General features: G+C 35.3%; 1 protein-coding gene across 4 annotated transcripts; it reads right to left on the bottom strand.

Annotated features, from left to right (window-relative positions):
- Positions 1 to 368: 368 nt before the first annotated feature.
- On the bottom strand, positions 369 to 9,944 carry LOC121254788 (WAT1-related protein At3g28050-like). Of its 4 annotated transcripts, none has more exons than XR_005938715.1 (8): positions 9,648 to 9,940; positions 9,505 to 9,567; positions 9,217 to 9,330; positions 5,704 to 5,935; positions 5,453 to 5,611; positions 5,209 to 5,360; positions 4,852 to 5,058; positions 369 to 629 (listed from the first exon to the last, which is right to left on the bottom strand). XR_005938715.1 is itself a non-coding variant. In XM_041154938.1 (8 exons), exons 1-7 carry the CDS (start codon positions 9,821 to 9,823, stop codon positions 4,905 to 4,907), a joined length of 1,050 nt encoding a protein of 349 aa, XP_041010872.1. In that variant the 5' UTR covers positions 9,824 to 9,940; the 3' UTR covers positions 369 to 629; positions 4,875 to 4,904. The 4 variants fall into 4 exon arrangements, 3 of the variants coding, with proteins under 3 accessions (XP_041010872.1, XP_041010873.1, XP_041010874.1); XM_041154938.1 differs by having other exon boundaries at positions 4,875 to 5,058; XM_041154939.1 differs by lacking the exon at positions 369 to 629 and adding an exon at positions 3,579 to 4,419 and having other exon boundaries at positions 4,875 to 5,058; positions 9,648 to 9,941.
- Between the last annotated feature and the right edge of the window lie 7,881 nt (positions 9,945 to 17,825).

The following is a 17,825-nucleotide window of genomic DNA, read 5'->3' as shown; positions in this document are numbered from 1 at the left end:
AGATTAAATTACGTCATCATGGACATATATGATTAATTCTTCCTCAAGTATTAAGTATATCTGTAGTTCCCTTTTCTGGATCTGAATATTTCAGAGGTTTGAACTGCGAAAGTCCAGTATTAAAGTGGCCTCCTCATTCCCGGAGAAGCCAGATTATGTAAGACATATATTGCCTAGCAATTACTCATTTGAAGTTCAAATAAATAATGCATTGATTAGGTGTGACGCCCCCAACCTCCGCTTAGGATAGAATGGAGACTTAGAACGTCGAGACATATAACACAAGGTTACATACTCCCATTCATGATAGTTAATATGCAATGCATCCTAGTATGTAACTAACAATATGCAATAACCGCAGCAGATAGAAGGGTGAAAACAAAACTTATGCCAGAATAACTAAAACATCCCAATGCATTATTGATCATCATAAGTTCAAAGCCAAAACGTAGCATAACTTATTAATACAACTAGATATTAAAATCTTCAAAGTTAAATTAATTGCTCATGCGTTTTTGAGCATGAAGGACTAGGGCTATAAACATGATAATCAAATCTAGTCACCTCTTAAGGTCAGGCTCCTCCTCAATCGGTCGGATCTAGTGCTCCATCTAATTCGTCATCGTATCCTGACACAACTTCTATCATTCCAAGTGAAATGATAGTAGGTCCACAAGGGGTGAGATTTACATGAAATCTCAGAAAGTTAACCAACTTGCACAAAGATAAATTATGCATGAAGAATGATAAATATGAATTGCATGAAATGCAGACAAGTATTGAGTCTCTCATCTAGATTCCTCAACATTTTCAGAAAAACGGAGACATTTTCGTTCAGAGAACATTTTTACTTTAATCGTCAAAAGATAATATTTGCATCATAACATTTCATCATTTTTATCAATTCATAAATTAATCATAATGTGTAGTATCATCACAGTTCCCCATGTGCACTGTGAGTACCAGCCAATGACTGTAGTACAATTCAAGTTGAAATTACATTGTCTGCAGACTTATTCTCAATGCATTAATAATATAACATAACATCATAACATATATACCCACCGGCCTTAAGTATCATAAAAATTTTGACTTCGTTTCGGCGTTATTTAAAAAGAACCCATTCGAAGCCCGTTGACTATTTTTCGTCAACCCAGGGGTTATCACTCTATTCTTACACTCTCTAGAGTGGACAGAAGAGTTCTACTAGGATAATTTCCCATCCTAGCATTTGGGGTCATGAAAAAACTTATTTTTATGCTAAGTTGAAAAATGTGTTTCATGACGTGTGCATATGTAGTAAGCTTTTCATGTGAAAATGACATTTATAGATGCAATATGCTAAAATGGTAGAAATATCACATGTCATGTAGATATGCACTCAAATGTATTAAATAACATGATATTTTACGCTCAAAGTGATAACTCAAACATGAATGAGGTATTTATCAATAAATAATATATCAAGGTGTAAGTTATAAGTCAACTTACAAACTTCCTAAGTTTTCGATAAAAGGTCGTAGCGACTGAAATGAAATTCGTAATAAATTAGGATTAATACTACTATGGGTGAGATTCATAAGTAAGGGTTTCTAAAATGATTATTTACAAAAATACCCCTAAACTTATCAAAAATTGTCATTAAGGCCCTAAACTATTTGCTAACAGACTCCAAATTTAACCAAAATTCACGGACTTCATATTTTTGGCATTTTAAAACCATCTACGCCCTTGGATTTTCAAAAGTCAAAGTGGAACTTGCCCAAACAATCCTAACCCATGGCATGCACTCTAGTTGATGCCTAAGTATGTTCTCAACTATTGATCCCTATGAATGCATGTATATGAGATTTTCTTTAATTATAAATGATCACTAAAATCTTTAATGACATAATGAAGACTAATTCTTGGATAATCAAGTTCATCCCAACACTTAATCATGGTTAAAATATCCTAAATCTCCAATTTATTCAAAACCGATTCATACTTAATATCAAAACAAGATAGATTTAAAACCTATCATGGCATGTTTTTAATCACAAATCAAATCTTCCATATTCATTCTAAGACAACAATAAATCATATCAAATCATGCTTAAGACATGCCATAGCTAAATTTCCATTTAAAATCATTTAATCATTCAAACCACCCTTTAATGACCCGGTTTTGAACTAAGCTTGATAACCTTTACAAAACTCCACCAACTTTTATACCAACACTTGGAAACAAAACTTGACATGCTAACCAAAATCAAGAGCACGAAAACTTACAAATTTCATGACCTTCCAAGCATTTAAGACAGCCTTGTTCAAGAATACTCAAGAACTTACCAAAACTCACTCGGTTTCACTCTTTTGATCTCTAAGAGTGAGAAGTGCTCTCAAGACTCAAGAGAAAGTTTGGAGCTGAGGTGTGGAGGAAATGAGGGGGTGAAGGGAACTTTAATAGGAAACCAAAAGGAGGGGACGTTGGTCTTGGTCCAAGATGGTTGGTGGAAGGTGGTGAGAAGTTGAAATTTTTAGATTTGCATTTCATCACTTGTGTCATCTTGTGCAAACCAAAACAATGCCCTAAACCACCATGATTTCACTTCTACAGTTGCTACATTACTCCTATGGGAAGCCATGAAACAAGTAGCCGGCAAATTAAAATTGGAATTGGCGCAATTCACAGAATTAGAAGCCTTTGCACAATTCACTTCTGATCTCAATAAAGCTACTCAGAATCAATTGGCAAGAGGTCAACGATTACATGAGTTGCTCAAACAATCTCAATCAGCCCCTCTCACGGTGGAAGAACAGATAATGACTATTTATATTGGACCGAATGGTTATCTTGATTCATTAGAAGAAATAGAAGGAAAACCAACCATGGGGCTGACAAGTTCAAACTGATTTTCTTTGGACAGTTTTGTTCATTGTCTTGATTCATCCTTTTGACTCATCATCATGGCTGATTTGTGCAGGTGCAATGTCACTTCTTGAAGATTTTTTCTGGTGGTAGAAGGTGGAGGGTTGGTTGCCAAGTGACATGGAGGTGCAGTTCAAAAAAGATGATGCAATGGAGGATGATTGCTGAAATTTCAGATTGTCTTCATCAGCTTGTGTCCTCTTGTACAAGGGGAATAGTGGCTTGAAACCACCATGATTTCTTCCTTACTGTGGCTACAATGGTCCTACAGTGGTGGCCAGGTCGTGAGATATGGTTCAGTTAATAAAAAGTCCAGCAACCACCTATACTAACCAGCAGGTTCAAGTGGTTTTTACTTGACAGATTTGAGCTTAGGTTTTGGATGGTTTTGAGTGGGAAAATCTGAGTCAAATTTCTCATGATGGTCATGGGGTCTCTTGGGGATTAGGTGGTGATCGAGGTGGCGTGGAGTGGTGGCTCAACCATGGCAGATGGTTGGTTAAATCTCAACCCAACCGGTTCCCACTCAAACTAGACTAAAGTGCAATCGGTTTGGCTTCTTGGTTTGGTTTGTGAAACCAATTTCGTCCAAGACTTAATCTAGGTTTGAAGAGGTCTCATAAGGTGTCTAAAGACCATATTATCCTGAGTAAATGGAACAAAAATTATTGGGCCTAAGGGCAAAACAGTCTATGCACTCAAAGGGGATACACACGAGCCAATTGATGCAAGTTTGGGATTTGATATGTCATTTTCCTTAATGACATGTGAGGAGGTTTATCTAGGGTATTAGTAAGGTCTAAGTATGATGAAATGGAATAATAAATCAAGAGAATTTCGGATTAAAAGGTTTAGAAAAGATTAAGACGAAATTAAACCTCAAAACATGGCTTAAAGTTCACTAACTTCAAGTATGGTGGTTAATGGTCTTAGCCAACTTTCAAATCTTAATTTAGGTACTTAGGGTATGATTTGGGTTTAAGGAAACCAATGGTATGGTTTATTGGGCTTTCAAGTTGAATAGTAAAATAAACCTAAACATGACTTTGGGCCTTGTGGGCTTAAAAGAGTCAAGTGTGTGGGTTCCTAGCTTAAGGGTCTTGGGCTAGGCCCATGAATGCTCTAAGGTCCTAAAAGCCTCACTAAATTCACCAATGGGCTTGCTTCTCTAATCATTAGCTTAATGGTACTAAGTGCCAAGATTAAGGCTAACCTTACTATCAACCTTACTGTAAGTAATAACCCAAAATTAAAAGTCTAATCTAGAATGCTTAAGTGTTGATCTAATGGTTAATTAAGCAAGGTGTTACACTAGAAGTGGTCACAAGGGGCAAAACTATAACATTTAAACATCCTATAACATTTGAATGCATATCCGAAAATTATTGTGCATCAGAAACAGAACCAACATACTGCTAAAAAGAGGTGGGGCTAACATCCCTCCCAAGTTCATGGTTGAAATCAGCTTTAGTTGTCCTGATATTAAACTGTCAAACAAAGTCAGGTCCCTGCATGGTGTTGCACATACTCAGTTTATCTCTATACAAAACTCCAAATGTAAAGTGGGATATGTGGTGCTATTCAATCTCTTTAGAAGAACCAAACAACATTTTATCTTCCTTTCTCATAAAAAATGGGATAACTCAGTTTTAACTAAATGGTGATAGACAAGCCATGCACAAGTAAAAAAGGCGGCTGTCCTTTTAGGCCCAGGGTTTCCAGCATTACTTAGGGTAATGTATACTCAACTGCACGTGGTCTGGAGCAAAACGATGCCTATGTTAACCTCGATCCTCAATTTCCATAGACTAGAGAGAGAGAGAGAGAGAGAGAGAGAGAGAGAGAGAGAGAGAGAGAGAATTGTTGAAAGAGGAGGTTCCAATATGAAACTTTTAGGTATATTTTATTCCATTTCTAACAATGAATGACATAGAGATTACCCGTTTTGGTTGGCAACAGAGACCTTTATGCTTTGATTTGATGTACGAAATTTCTACATTTCTTCAACACTGTTTTGCAAGAGAGGGGCTTTTTGTCTGCTGGAGTCGAAGTTCCTTACCGCGGCTTCCCCAATCATTTTCTGTTCTTTGGCTTTTCCCCACATTACAGAAAAAAATCCAATGACAATCAGGATTGCTCCGATCAAACTGCATCAGATTCAAAATATAATGATCAATGATCCATTCTTTTATAAATCAAGGATAGAAAGGTTTTGGGATTGAAGAAAGATACTCAATACCATAATCAGAATAAAGATAGTGAGCAAAAGAAGGAAAATGAAATAGTATATGCCCTACCTTCCGAGATAGAAAGTATCTCCTAGTAAGATAACACCCACGACAATAGAAATGAAAATACCCACAGGCTTGAACATAGCAACAAAAACAGGCCCGGTCTTGTGCATGCACCATGCAGAAAGGCCAACTTGGAATGCAGAACCGAACATTCCCTACACTCAGAAATTAGAGTCTCTAAGGTTTATATAACAGAATGCATGTAGATTCAATTGGAAAATCATGGAGGGATTTGTAATTTAATTACCGAGTATAGAACAGCAATTAACCTCGTATTAGGTTGTAAGCTCCAAGAACTCAAGTCTCTTTCCAAGACCAATGAAACAACTGCAGATTGAATGGCCACAAAGAAGCAGTAGAAAAAGACTACAATAAGCCCTGCTGGGTATTTCTTAAGTATCAATGCCTGAAACATCAATAATGAAATATCGTAACTTGTTCTCATTTTTATAGCTGGTTTCAACTTTCCACATATAATGGGAATTTGTAGGATCTCACCTGCATGATAAGCCATACTGAAGCCAGCACAGAATCAGCTGCAAGGAGCAATCCTCCAACGACCCAGTTTGACATTTGCAATAGAAGTTGATGAGATGCTTCTGAAGGTGAGGGTGTCATTAGAAGTGGAAGGCCCTTGTATAAAGTCACACTAAATGCCCCCGTAATTGACACCAAGGCTCCCAAGGATTTAGCTAGGCTACTGGAGCTTCTCCAGTCCAGTTTCTCCATCCTGAAACCACAAAGCTGAATCAACAATAGCACACATGTACAGAATTAAATATCTTTTTTTTTTTTTTTTTATTATTATTATTATTTTTTTCTTTTAATTTAGCAATAGCAGACATTTACAAAAATAAGTATCTTATTCCTTTTTTAAGCACAAACAGTCCTCTAGTCTTTCAAATTTTGCATTTTACTGCTTTATACTGAGCTTGTCACCGAAGTAGATTCAGAGCACTAATTAAATTTGAAAAAATTACTTTTGCCAGAATCTCTAGACCACATTTTGTTTCCTTTTTTTCTGGTGGGGGCTGTAGAATAATTGTGAGACAGAATAACAAACAGAAAAGCTGGATTAAGAGGAACACTGCTGACATTTTCTTTGTCAACAATACCCATTCTGTGTACATAAGCTATGCCTAATGCTTTTATTGACAAAATTATCGATTACTTTTTTGATAAGTAATAAGATATTTTATTTATCAAAGAGTAGGCATAGCCCAGGTACACTGGAAGTATACATGTGAATACACCTATTTAGAAACTAAAAACAGTTACAAGGAAATCATGGAAGCTGAGACCATTCATATCTAAAGCAATGGCCCACATAAATAAAGTCTTCCACATAAAACTCATAAACTCTTTCAAGGAGCGTTCATGATCCTCAAAAAGTCTATCATTTCTTTCACACCAAATGCACCAAAGAATACATAAGAGGAGCCATCTTCCACATAGCTGCTATCTGTAGTGTCCCCGTGATCCCTCTCCAACTTGCTAGTAGTTCCACCACTTTTTCCGGCATTACCCATGCAATTCCCATTCTACTGAAGAAATAATTCCAAATTTCTCTAGCAAACTCACATTGTAAGAGTAGATGGTCCACCGATTCGCCACTATTTCTACACATACAGTACCAATCTGTGATAATTAAACCACGTCTTCTAAGACTATCAATAGTCAAAATCTTCCCTAAAGCTACTGTCCAGACAAAGAAAGCAACCTTTGTAGGTGCCTTACTTCCCCAAATGTTCTTCCAAGGAAAATTCTACCTATGTTGTATGGTAGATGATTCATAGGAGCGTACAGAAAAAACCCCTTCCTCCATACCATCTCATCTTCATTTGTGACAGCAATATCAACAGTATACAGCAAGTTAAGAAACTCCAACAGCTCCGCCACTTCCCAATCATGTGTATCTCTAGTAAGGCTAATGTTCCATTCTTGTGGGCCATGAGTTATAACCCGCAAGTCAGCCACCATAGCTTCTTTTTCCCGTGTAATTCTGAATATAATGGGATAAGCCTCCTTCAACGTCATGTCTCCCACTCACACATCATACCAAAAGCTGATCCTATTGCCATTCCCCAAACACAGCCGAGTATGACGAACAAAGGAGCACCAACCTTGTCGTATATACTTCCATAACCCCACACCATATGCCCCCCTCCCTTCTCTAGAACACCACCCACTCCCCCACCCCCCCCCCCCCCCCCCCCCCCCCAGCGGGTACTTCCATACTTCATGTCTATCACCCCTTTCCACAAAGCTCCCCTCTCATTATTATAGCGCCACAACCATTTTCCCAATAGCGTCTTATTAAAGGCCCTCATATTACGGACACCCAATCCTCCATTTCTCAAAGGAGTACACACCTTATCCCACCCTACTAAGTGAAATTTAAACTCATCTCCTATTCCACCCCACAAGAAATCACGATGAAGTTTCTCTATTCTATTTGCAATACTGGTGGGGAGAGGAAAAAGAGACAAAAAGTATGTGGGAAGGTTTGATAGAGTGCTCTTGATAAGAGTGATCCGCCCTCCTTTAGTTAAATACAATCTTTTCCACCCAACCAACCTACACTCTATTTTCTCCACCACCTCCTCCCAAATTGTTTTAGCCTTAAAAGAAGCCCCCAACGGAAGACCGAGATACCTCAATGGCAATGAAGAAACCACACATCCCAGAATGTTCGCCAACCCCCTAATGTTGCTTACCTCACCCACCGCAACCATCTCCGTCTTAGCAAGGTTAATCTTCAACCCGGATACCGTTTCAAAACAAAGTAAGATAGCCTTCAAAGATTGTACATGCCCTACATTTGCCTCACAAAACAGCAATGTATCATCCGCAAACAAAAGGTGGGAAATAATGATGGACCCATGATTAGTATCTCCCGTTGAAAATCCTGAAAAAAATCCCCCATCTACTGCAGCCGACACCATTCTACTTAGGGCATCCATGACTAGAACAAATGAAAGAGGTGATAATAGATCCCCTTGTCTTAGGCCCCTCGAACTATTAAAGAAGCCCACAGGGTCACCATTTACCAATATCGAGAAACGGGCCGTTGACACACAATACTTCATCCACGTCCTCCATCTTTCCCCAAACCCACATCTATTCAACATATAGAGCAAGAAGTCCCAATTAACATGATCATAGGCTTTCTCCATATCTAATTTGCATAAGATGTCCAGTTCTCCCGACTTGATTCTGCTGTCTAAACACTCATTTGCTATAAGGTCCGAGTCCAAGATTTGTCTCCCTCTGACGAAGGCATTTTGAGACGTGGAGATAATCTTGTCCATAACCGTGCTCATCCTATTAGCAAGGACTTTGGAAAGTATTTTATAGATGCTGCCCACTAAGCTGATACGCCTAAAAATCGTGTACCTAAAATAAAGAAGAAGATACTGCAGTACCCAATTTGTAAGTCCAGTTCTTGATTGGAAAACCTCTGAATATGGGTAAACTCAATACTTATGTGTATATATAAAATAAAAGTTGCCTCCATCTTGATAGTGTAGGGCTACAGAGCCGCTGGTTAAGGAAAGGATGAAACGGACCAGATAGCAAATTGTCATTGATGCCATAAGAAACTTCAGATGAAGACACAGCAAAATAAGCAATTTGTGATAGCTTTCCCTATGGAACAGTTAAAACAAATTGTCATTGATGCCATAAGAAACTTCAGATGAAGACACAGCAAAATAAGCAATTTGTGATAGCTTTCCCTATGGAACAGTTAAAAAGAGATAAGGGCTAAAAATATCAAAATACTCAGCTCACTACCATCATTTAAACAGTTGGCATGATCCAGGTTAAATTATCACTTGTAAAACTTTTGTGACAAGTAGTAATTTAACAATATGATGTGATTTAAAGATGTCATGTCAATCACTTGTCACAGTGTCTATTCTCGGATTTAAAGTCACTATAGGGCACCCTGCATATTCACGGTGTGCAATAAGATTGGCAAGGTATTAACAAGCGAGAGGAGAGCATGACCTGAAAGCAACGGCCAAAATAAAAGTAAAGGCTGGGATAAGGTTGAGCATGGCCGTGCCAAGCGTAGGCGAGCTATACAAAATCCCAGCATAGCCCAGAATCTGTATACCAAAACTGTAAAAATGTTAAAACCAATGAAATACCAAACTACAGAAACCCTCCATTACGTGAATTGGGTAAATTAAATTGACAAACAATAAAAGAGCACCAGAACTTCATTCATACCGAAACGAACCCACAATAAAGTCTGCAAACGCAGTGTGTGATAAAGCTAGAATTCCAACTCACCCAAGTAGGCCCAGCGCGAAGAATCCACAAAGAAGGGAGAACGTGATCGGAGGACGCTCCGATCTGCCAAAATCGTGGATATCAATGAAAGAAATTATTTTTATTTTCTGTCACAGAGAGAGAGGGAGAGAGAGAGAGAGTACCCGTGGAAGAAAAAGGAAGTGGGGAGGAGGATGAACGAGGCAAGGGCGTTGGAATAGAAGATGAAGATGAGGTTGCTCATTCCCCTTGACATAGCCACTTTGCCCACTATCATTAGCCCAACCTGTGCAAACTCGACCATTATCATGCCCACAAAGGGAAGCGCCGCACTCTCCATTCTCTCTTTTCTCCGTATGCGCGAGTGTGACTGAAATATTGACTGTGTTCAGAGTTCAAATTCCAAACGCCACCCAAGTTAGCTGGCCTTAAAGAATAGCAGGAAGAAATGTATATTCCCCGCGTTGTTTGTCTTGTTCGCTCGCCCCTTGCCTCCGTTGTTTGTCTTATAGCTAGTAGACACGTCCCAATAATACAGAATGTATGCCGGCTAGTTTGTCCTTCATTTTGACCGGTAATATATTTTATTTTATTTTATTAATTTATTTTACTAAATAATTAAGAAAATAACTTTTGGTATATTCATATATTTTTTATTTTTTTAAAACATTTAAATATATTAAATAATATGAAAAAATAAAATAAAAAGATAAATTTATTCTTAACGGCACGCCTAGCAATCATTGTTGGGTGACAGTTTAACAATACTCAATGAATACTTACCCAATATCAGAAATTATTAAGCCTGATATTGATAAATTTTTTCTCGAATTCAATACGAAATGATAGAGTTCAAAGGTCAAGATTTTAATTCGACCTTAATCAGTTCAACACGAATACAAAGCATCTCGATTAATTATGTATCATTTTCGAATAACTTGATTTTCAATAAACTATTTTTATAATACACAATTTGGTTTTATTCCTCAATAAACTCCCGGTTCTGATCTGATTTAGTTCGGATTTTACTGGTTTTTTCGATATAATTTTAATGATGAAAACCTCACAAGATTTTATGAGTACATGTGATGAAATGTGTAGAAATGTATTTATAAAAAAAAATATAGTATAATTCATTATGACATAAAATTATATATCAAAAGTAGGTTTATATTAATAACTTAATATTAATATTAATGCTTAAAATTAAAATCCTATGTCATATTAATTTTAATATTTTATGTTCTAAAATTAAAATTTATATATTATATCAAATGTTATAACTTATATTAAGATTTATAAAATTAATTTTATGTTATATCAAGTATTATATTAATTTTATGTTATTAGATTATTAGATATGAATAATAAGATTTTAAAATATGATGTTATATTAATTAGCAATTTATAGCATATAATATATAATATAATAAAAAATAAAAAATCATACAAAAAATATTTTATATATAGTAAAAAAATAAATAAAAATTATATATATGAATCGGTCCGATGTTATAAAAAAACAAAACCAAAATAGGATCAATTTTTAATCGCATTTGCAAAATTGGAACCGGTATCAGACCAAACCAATTTTACATCGGAACGTGTTTAGTTCGGTTCACTGATTTTTTTTTTCAACCCTAATCATGACCACCTCTCAAAATCTCGGTCTAGTGGTGGTCTGACCACCCTCAAGGCCTTATATGATACCTTACCACCATCTTGTTATTATTTTTATTTTTAAATTCCAAAAATAATAGAATGGGTTGTAAATACATAGATGTAGTGAAATACATTCTATGTATTTGATGGATAATCATTAGAATTCCCCTCGATTCCAATTGATGGATGACCAGTAAAATACTTATTCATGTATTCCAATTTTCCATATTCATGTATTCCCTTGATTCATATATTGTTATTTCCTAAGTTCATGTATCAATTTAATATCATATATCCTCTCATGCCTATAAACTGGTGTCTTGAAGAGCATTTGTGGTAGACACACAATAAGAAAGTTGAGAGAAATAATATTGAGTTCCTAAATAACTAGTTTCGTATATTGTAGTCTTTTAATTCTCTTGTTACTTTTCTTTAATTTTACAACATGGTTATCAGTACGAGACTCCAGCCAACCATTCTATTCTTTTGATCTTTGGTAAAATATTTGCGTAACATTTTCTAAACCACTGTAAGTTTCTCTTTCATAAATATTGATATATGCTTATTACAATACAAATAATTTTATAAAATCTTGATATGATGAATGTGATATTATATAGAGTATAATGTTATCATATCAATGCCATGAATATTCTTGTCTTCTATATATAAGTTCAATTTTAAATATTTCTTTTTCATGCTTAATTTGTCTGTTATAGATCATATTCAAATCTTACCATACTTAAATTTGTTGACCTCGATGTTTCTGACAACAATTATTTATCATGAATCATTAATGATGAGGATGTATCTTAGTGAATGAATCCTGAAAATACTATAAGGATGGAAATAAAGCATTTTTTAATGATCGCTCCAAAATAATAATTTTATTAAAAATTTAGTACCCCACAATAAAAGATTCATTAATTCTATATGATAGTTTAAGAGAGTGATACACATGTACTAAAAGACCGTAATCCTCCCAAAAGCTCAATATAATTAAATGCACCTGAACAATTGAAATTATGTAGAGAAAAAAATACTAGGATATGTTTGAAATGAAATTTAACACATTTATGCATCGAATGTGCTCCTACAGCAACAATATAGAGTGCAAGAGTTCATTAAGTATTATGAACTATTATCATGTTTACTAGTGGCTGAACAAAATAATGAGTTAATGAAAAATCGCATGTCTCATCCAACTGGTTCTATTCTATTTTATAAAGTGAATGGAATCTCATTACATCATAATAAAAGAAATTGTGATCATGGATGTAGACGTGATAGAAAAAACCTATCGAAATCAAGGAAAACATACTCAAAGTTTTTCAAGATGAAATACTATATACCACCAAAAGTGGAACCACACTCAGAAAAAGCAAGATTAAAACAAAAGCTTATAAAATAAACATCTAAAGAAATATGAAGATACATGTCACAAGCATGGTATGAAAGGACATTGGTCACGTATCTATTGTATGTGCAAACATTTGGTAGACTTATATCATTAAAGAAAAAGAAAAATGGGTCGAAATGAATTTTGTCAACCACAATGATCTAGAAGATCATCTAACTTATTTTGATAATCCAAATATGATGGTCCTAACTTAACTCGATATTTCTGGTTTCTTTATAAATCCAAACGGAGATAATGATATTTTATTAATGATGCATATGACTATAACAATTAATTTTATTTTTTTATTATAATTATATTATATTTGAGTCATTATCTTTTAATACATCATGTTCAACTTTCTTTTGTATTAATAAAGTTTTATACATATTTTTATTTATAAAGAGACATGAATTCTATTGATGCATTAACCAATTCCGAGATGATTGGTGAAGAAATATGTTTGGCAAACAGTTGTACGACACATACAATTCTAAAGGATAAGAAATATTTTCAATACTTAACATTATATAGAGCTAAAGTCAATACAATATCTAGGTCATTGAACCTAATTTAAGAGCCGATATCATGTTACCAAAAGAAATAAAATTTTGTATTAATGATACTTTGTATTCTTCGAAGTTTCAAAGAAATTTACTCAGTTTTTAAGATATTCGTCGCATTGGTTATCACATCTAAGCCACCAATAAAGGCAGTGATGAATATCTTTACATTACAATAATAAATTTTGGCCAAAAGCTCATGTTAGAAAAGCTATCATATTGAATCACATGTTGTAATCTATCATAAGTGCTCTAATCCAAACATCTGTATGCTTTGGCATAATCCTCTTGATCATCCAAGATCAATCATGATGCATTGAATAATTGAAAATTCATATGGGTATCCCTTAAAGAACCAAAAGATTCTTTTACCAGGGTTAGAACCCAATTACCTTGCACGACTAAGACCTTGAAAGAGCTCATACCTTGTCCGTAATTCACCAGAAGACCTTACAAGGGTTATTACCTAACAAGGCATCAAAGACTAAAATATTTGACTAGGCACCTAAGGTCTTGCATGAGCTAGTATTAGAGCAAGGCACGTGAGACTTGTCAAGCTAAGGACCCCAAACCTAGTAGGGGTAGTGACTCAATAGTTGCACTGAAAACCATGTTTGGGCTGGAAATCTGACATGTGCACAAAAAACTACCTCGAGTTGGGCACCAAAAACGCTCCTTTTATTCATGTTGGGATTTGTACGTTAACAAGGATCCAATAAATAGTACTGCGACAGTGTTTCAAAGACCTTGCAAGGCCAGTAGCATGGAAGGGCAATAAAGACATTTCGTGAGCTATAACCTTGATAGGGTAAGAGAGATCTTGCAAGGCCTAGAACCTTACTAGGGAACAAAGATCTTGCAAGGGCCAGAACCCAATTATCTTGCATGACTAGGATCTTGCAAAAGGTATTACCAAAAGACCTTACAAGGGTTAGTGTCCAACTGGGAACTAAAGACTGAAATATTCAACTCAACACCAAAGATCCTGCATGAGCTATTACTATAGCAAGTCACATGAGTCTTGTCGGGCTAGTAACATGAGCTATTACTCTAGCATGATCTTCTCAGGCTTGTATGTCGACATGACTATAAAAGACCTTCTTGGGCTACCTCAGTAGCACATGTAAAACCTTGTGGAGCCAATACTACACCTAGTAAAGCACCAACATCGGTGAGCACCTTAACAACCCATGCAAGACCATAGCTCACATAACCCTAATCGGCCTCAATAATGGCTTACCTCCACCAACTAGTATGTTTGTAGGGCACCAAGAGGAGTAGCATGGACGGTCAACAAAATCCTTGACTGGGCAACAGAGATTCAATTGGAAAAAGTTGAATACAAATATTACAAACCTAAAATATTGTTAGAATATAATTTTTTAATATTATATTTGTTTTGAGATTTGAAAAAGTTGAATTATTTTTTATATTTTATTTAGAAGTTTGTGAAAGTTATAATGATTAGATAATGATCAGATGAAAAAGTTGATTATTTGAAATTGAAAAATGTTTGTGTTTGAGTGATATTTGAGAATGAAATGATATGTGATGAAATGAAACATCTTCCAAACAACCCCTAAGTCCTTGGTAGTTGAAGTCACTACGTATGAGAACATTACTTTTGGAGAAAAATATTGTCGTAATTATATTGATAAAGCAATAGAGCTTTGACTTAGTGAAGCAGGTGCCGAAGAACTTCGAAAATACTTTGTGAAAATGTAAAAGAAGAATGATCGCTTTTATTATGTCATAGATGTAGATGATTATTCTCATCTTAGAAACGTGTTTTGGGTAGATGCACGAAGTAAAGTTGTGTAATTGCATCTGACACAACCTACTTGACGAATGTGTATACAATGTCTTCGCTCCTTTCACAGGAGTCAATCATCGTAGACAATCTTCTCTTCTCGAATGTGGGTTAATATCGAGTACGAATGCAAACACTTTTACTTGGTTGTTTTAATCATAGTTGGATTGTATATGTTGTTAAGCTGTGAAAACAATAATTATAGATCAAGATATGGCAATACAAATTGCAATTGCTACAGTCTTTCCAGCACTTCAGCGCCGATTTTGTTTATGGCATGTTATGAAGATGTTATTGGAATGAATCTGCCTCCCATTTTTAATATGAAGTAACTAAGGCTCAAATACATAATTGTATTTTTTACTCTTTAATATACGAGGAATTTGAAGACAAATGGGACACAATGCTTGACACTTTCAATCGACAAATGGGTTGCCCACATATGTAAAAATATATTTTGGGTCGGGATGTCGACATCACAGTGAAACAAAAGTAAAGTCATCTATGATGATTATGTTAACTTGAGAAACTCTTTGAAATAATTTGTCGAGCAATATGATAATGCTTTGAAAAAAAAAATTAGAGAATGAGATGGCAGTAGACTTTAGCTCTTTCCATACCCAATTTCCATGTATAACCCACTACACTATGAAAAACAATTACAGCCATTGTACACTAATCCAAAATTCAAAAAGGTGAGTTTTTATATTGTTGACATTTCTTAGTCAGATGTGAAGGTCCAAGCCGCACTTATAAAGTTATTGATGAGGTGAAAGTGGAAGATGTGTACACTAAACAAGTAGTATTTTGGGTTTCAAACATCAAATATGGTTTTGTTGTTGAATGCATTTGTAGATTGTTTGAATTCCAGAGAATAATGTGTAGGCATGCCTTGTGTGTACTAACAATACTTAACATGATAACTATTAAGATTAATAATTAATGGAGATGAACTATCATCGACTTAGGTCTCGTTTGATTATTGTGGCGTCCCCAGCCCCTACTTGGGATTGGACGGTGATTGAAATACCGGGACATGTAACACAAGGCTACACACCCATCGTACATAACATATATTATGCTATGTATCTAAGTATACTAGTAGTATGCAATAACGTATTAGTGAAAAAATAGTAAAGGTCAGATAATCTAAGCAATGCGATAGGCAATTGCAAAGCACAAAGCACAGTACTAACATCGTATTCTAATATTGTCCAAAAATATAAACATGTATCATAAATATATAACATCCCAAAAGCATAGAGAGTTTAAATCTCCCAAAACACAGGACCTTCTCAAAACATAGTTCCACAAATGTTGAGATCTAAAACCATAAGTTTTTTTTTTTTTTTTCCACAAAACAACTTAGGTTCCCATTTTCTTCAAGAGGGTTTAGGCTTCACATGCTTTTCTAGGGTCCTATCTTTATCCTGATTGTTACGCCGTCTAAATTCTACAATGAATTTAAGTATTCTAGAAATCTCTCGGTCTATGGCCTCGAGTCGCTCCGAGATGGAGGGCTCAGGCCGACTTCTAGCCATCTTAGGCACAATCCTCTCCGGATGAAGAGGTGCCGTTATTTTCCTCTTGGTCATGGGTGTCATTTACTATACTTGACATATGACTTGACCATTTTCAAAAGACTTCTTAACTTTTCTTATTCACGTGATCTCAATCAAAACTTGCCTTATCAAAACATATCACAAGATTTGCATCGAGTGATCCTTATCATATCACGAGATTCACATCAAGTGATCCTTAACACATAAGCACTTTTTCTTATTCAGAGGGTGGACACAACACGGTTCTCCTTAGAACCGTTTGTTCCTGCTAGTTACGGTACCATCAATAGTTCATGCACCGTGATGAATACGTCATAAACAGAGATTCATATTAATTCGACCTTACTACGTCAAGTTACATGCCTTATACACCCACTAGCGTTAGGTGCTTCTTCGCTCCAAAATTCTTTGAAAATAATTCATTCGAGACTCGTCAAAGATACTTTATCGACCAAGGGTTACCACTCTATTCTTAAACACTCCAGAGTGGATAAAAGAATTCCACTAAAACATTCCCCCACCCTAGCACTTGGGGTCTTGATGAAACCTTTTTAACACCTTTTTTTTTTCAAACAATTTTCCCCAAATGCATATGACATGAGATTTATAATATGCGTACTTACACTTGACATATGACGCATGAAATGCCATGCATGAAATAACAAAGCATAACATGTTAAATTCGTAGCATAATTACATAAATCACATGAGATATCAAAACACATACATGAAACCATGAGAAAGGGCCTTGGCTGAAACATATAGATGCAAAAACATGAAAAATCATCACTTGAACATGCTTCTTCGTCTAACATATTTGCTTAAAAATCAAAGCATAACGAAATGAAACGCAAAATCATGGTATTTGGCCAAGATCCGAAACTTTCAAAACATGGTATAGGCGAATCATCAAGTAACACAAATCAACCACAATGTTTTCCTTAAAACCGAAACATGCTTAGAACATTCTTGTCATTTTCATCTTAAACCAAACATACCATTCATGTAATACTCATATTCCAAGATCACCTAAGTATATTCAAACAAACAAACAAGAAATAGCAAACAAAGCAAACATAACAATGAAAGGATTTACACAAATATATACAAGTATTAACTAAGAGTAAGTTGAGTGTATACTTACAAAAATCCACGTAAGGAAATACTTGCAAGCTACAAATCCGAATGTGCTTCATTAGAAAGTGCCTAGAAAAATCTTATTTCATGTTCTTGAGTGTGTGAGGATTTCTAAGCATCACTTGATCTCAAATCATTCAGCCTTTAGGGTTTTTAGGTCAAAACCTCTTCATTTCACTCATGTAGTAAAACAAGATGAATATACATGT

This window comes from Juglans microcarpa x Juglans regia, chromosome 3D (genome assembly GCF_004785595.1).
Source record: "Juglans microcarpa x Juglans regia isolate MS1-56 chromosome 3D, Jm3101_v1.0, whole genome shotgun sequence".
In the NCBI taxonomy this organism is placed as follows: Eukaryota; Viridiplantae; Streptophyta; class Magnoliopsida; order Fagales; family Juglandaceae; genus Juglans; species Juglans microcarpa x Juglans regia.
This window is presented reverse-complemented; position numbering and strand designations above follow the sequence as displayed.

Bases quoted from the DNA above. Each gene is read 5' to 3' on its own strand.
- LOC121254788 (XM_041154939.1), bottom strand. From the start codon at position 9,823: ATGGAGAGTGCGGCGCTTCCCTTTGTGGGCATGATAATGGTCGAGTTT. The intron at 9,331-9,504 runs GTGAGTTGGAAT...ACATTTTTACAG, and splicing joins TTCGCGCTGGGCCTACTTGG to TTTTGGTATACAGATTCTGG. The intron at 5,936-9,216 runs GTCATGCTCTCC...TTGTGGTTTCAG, and splicing joins ATTTTGGCCGTTGCTTTCAG to GATGGAGAAACTGGACTGGA.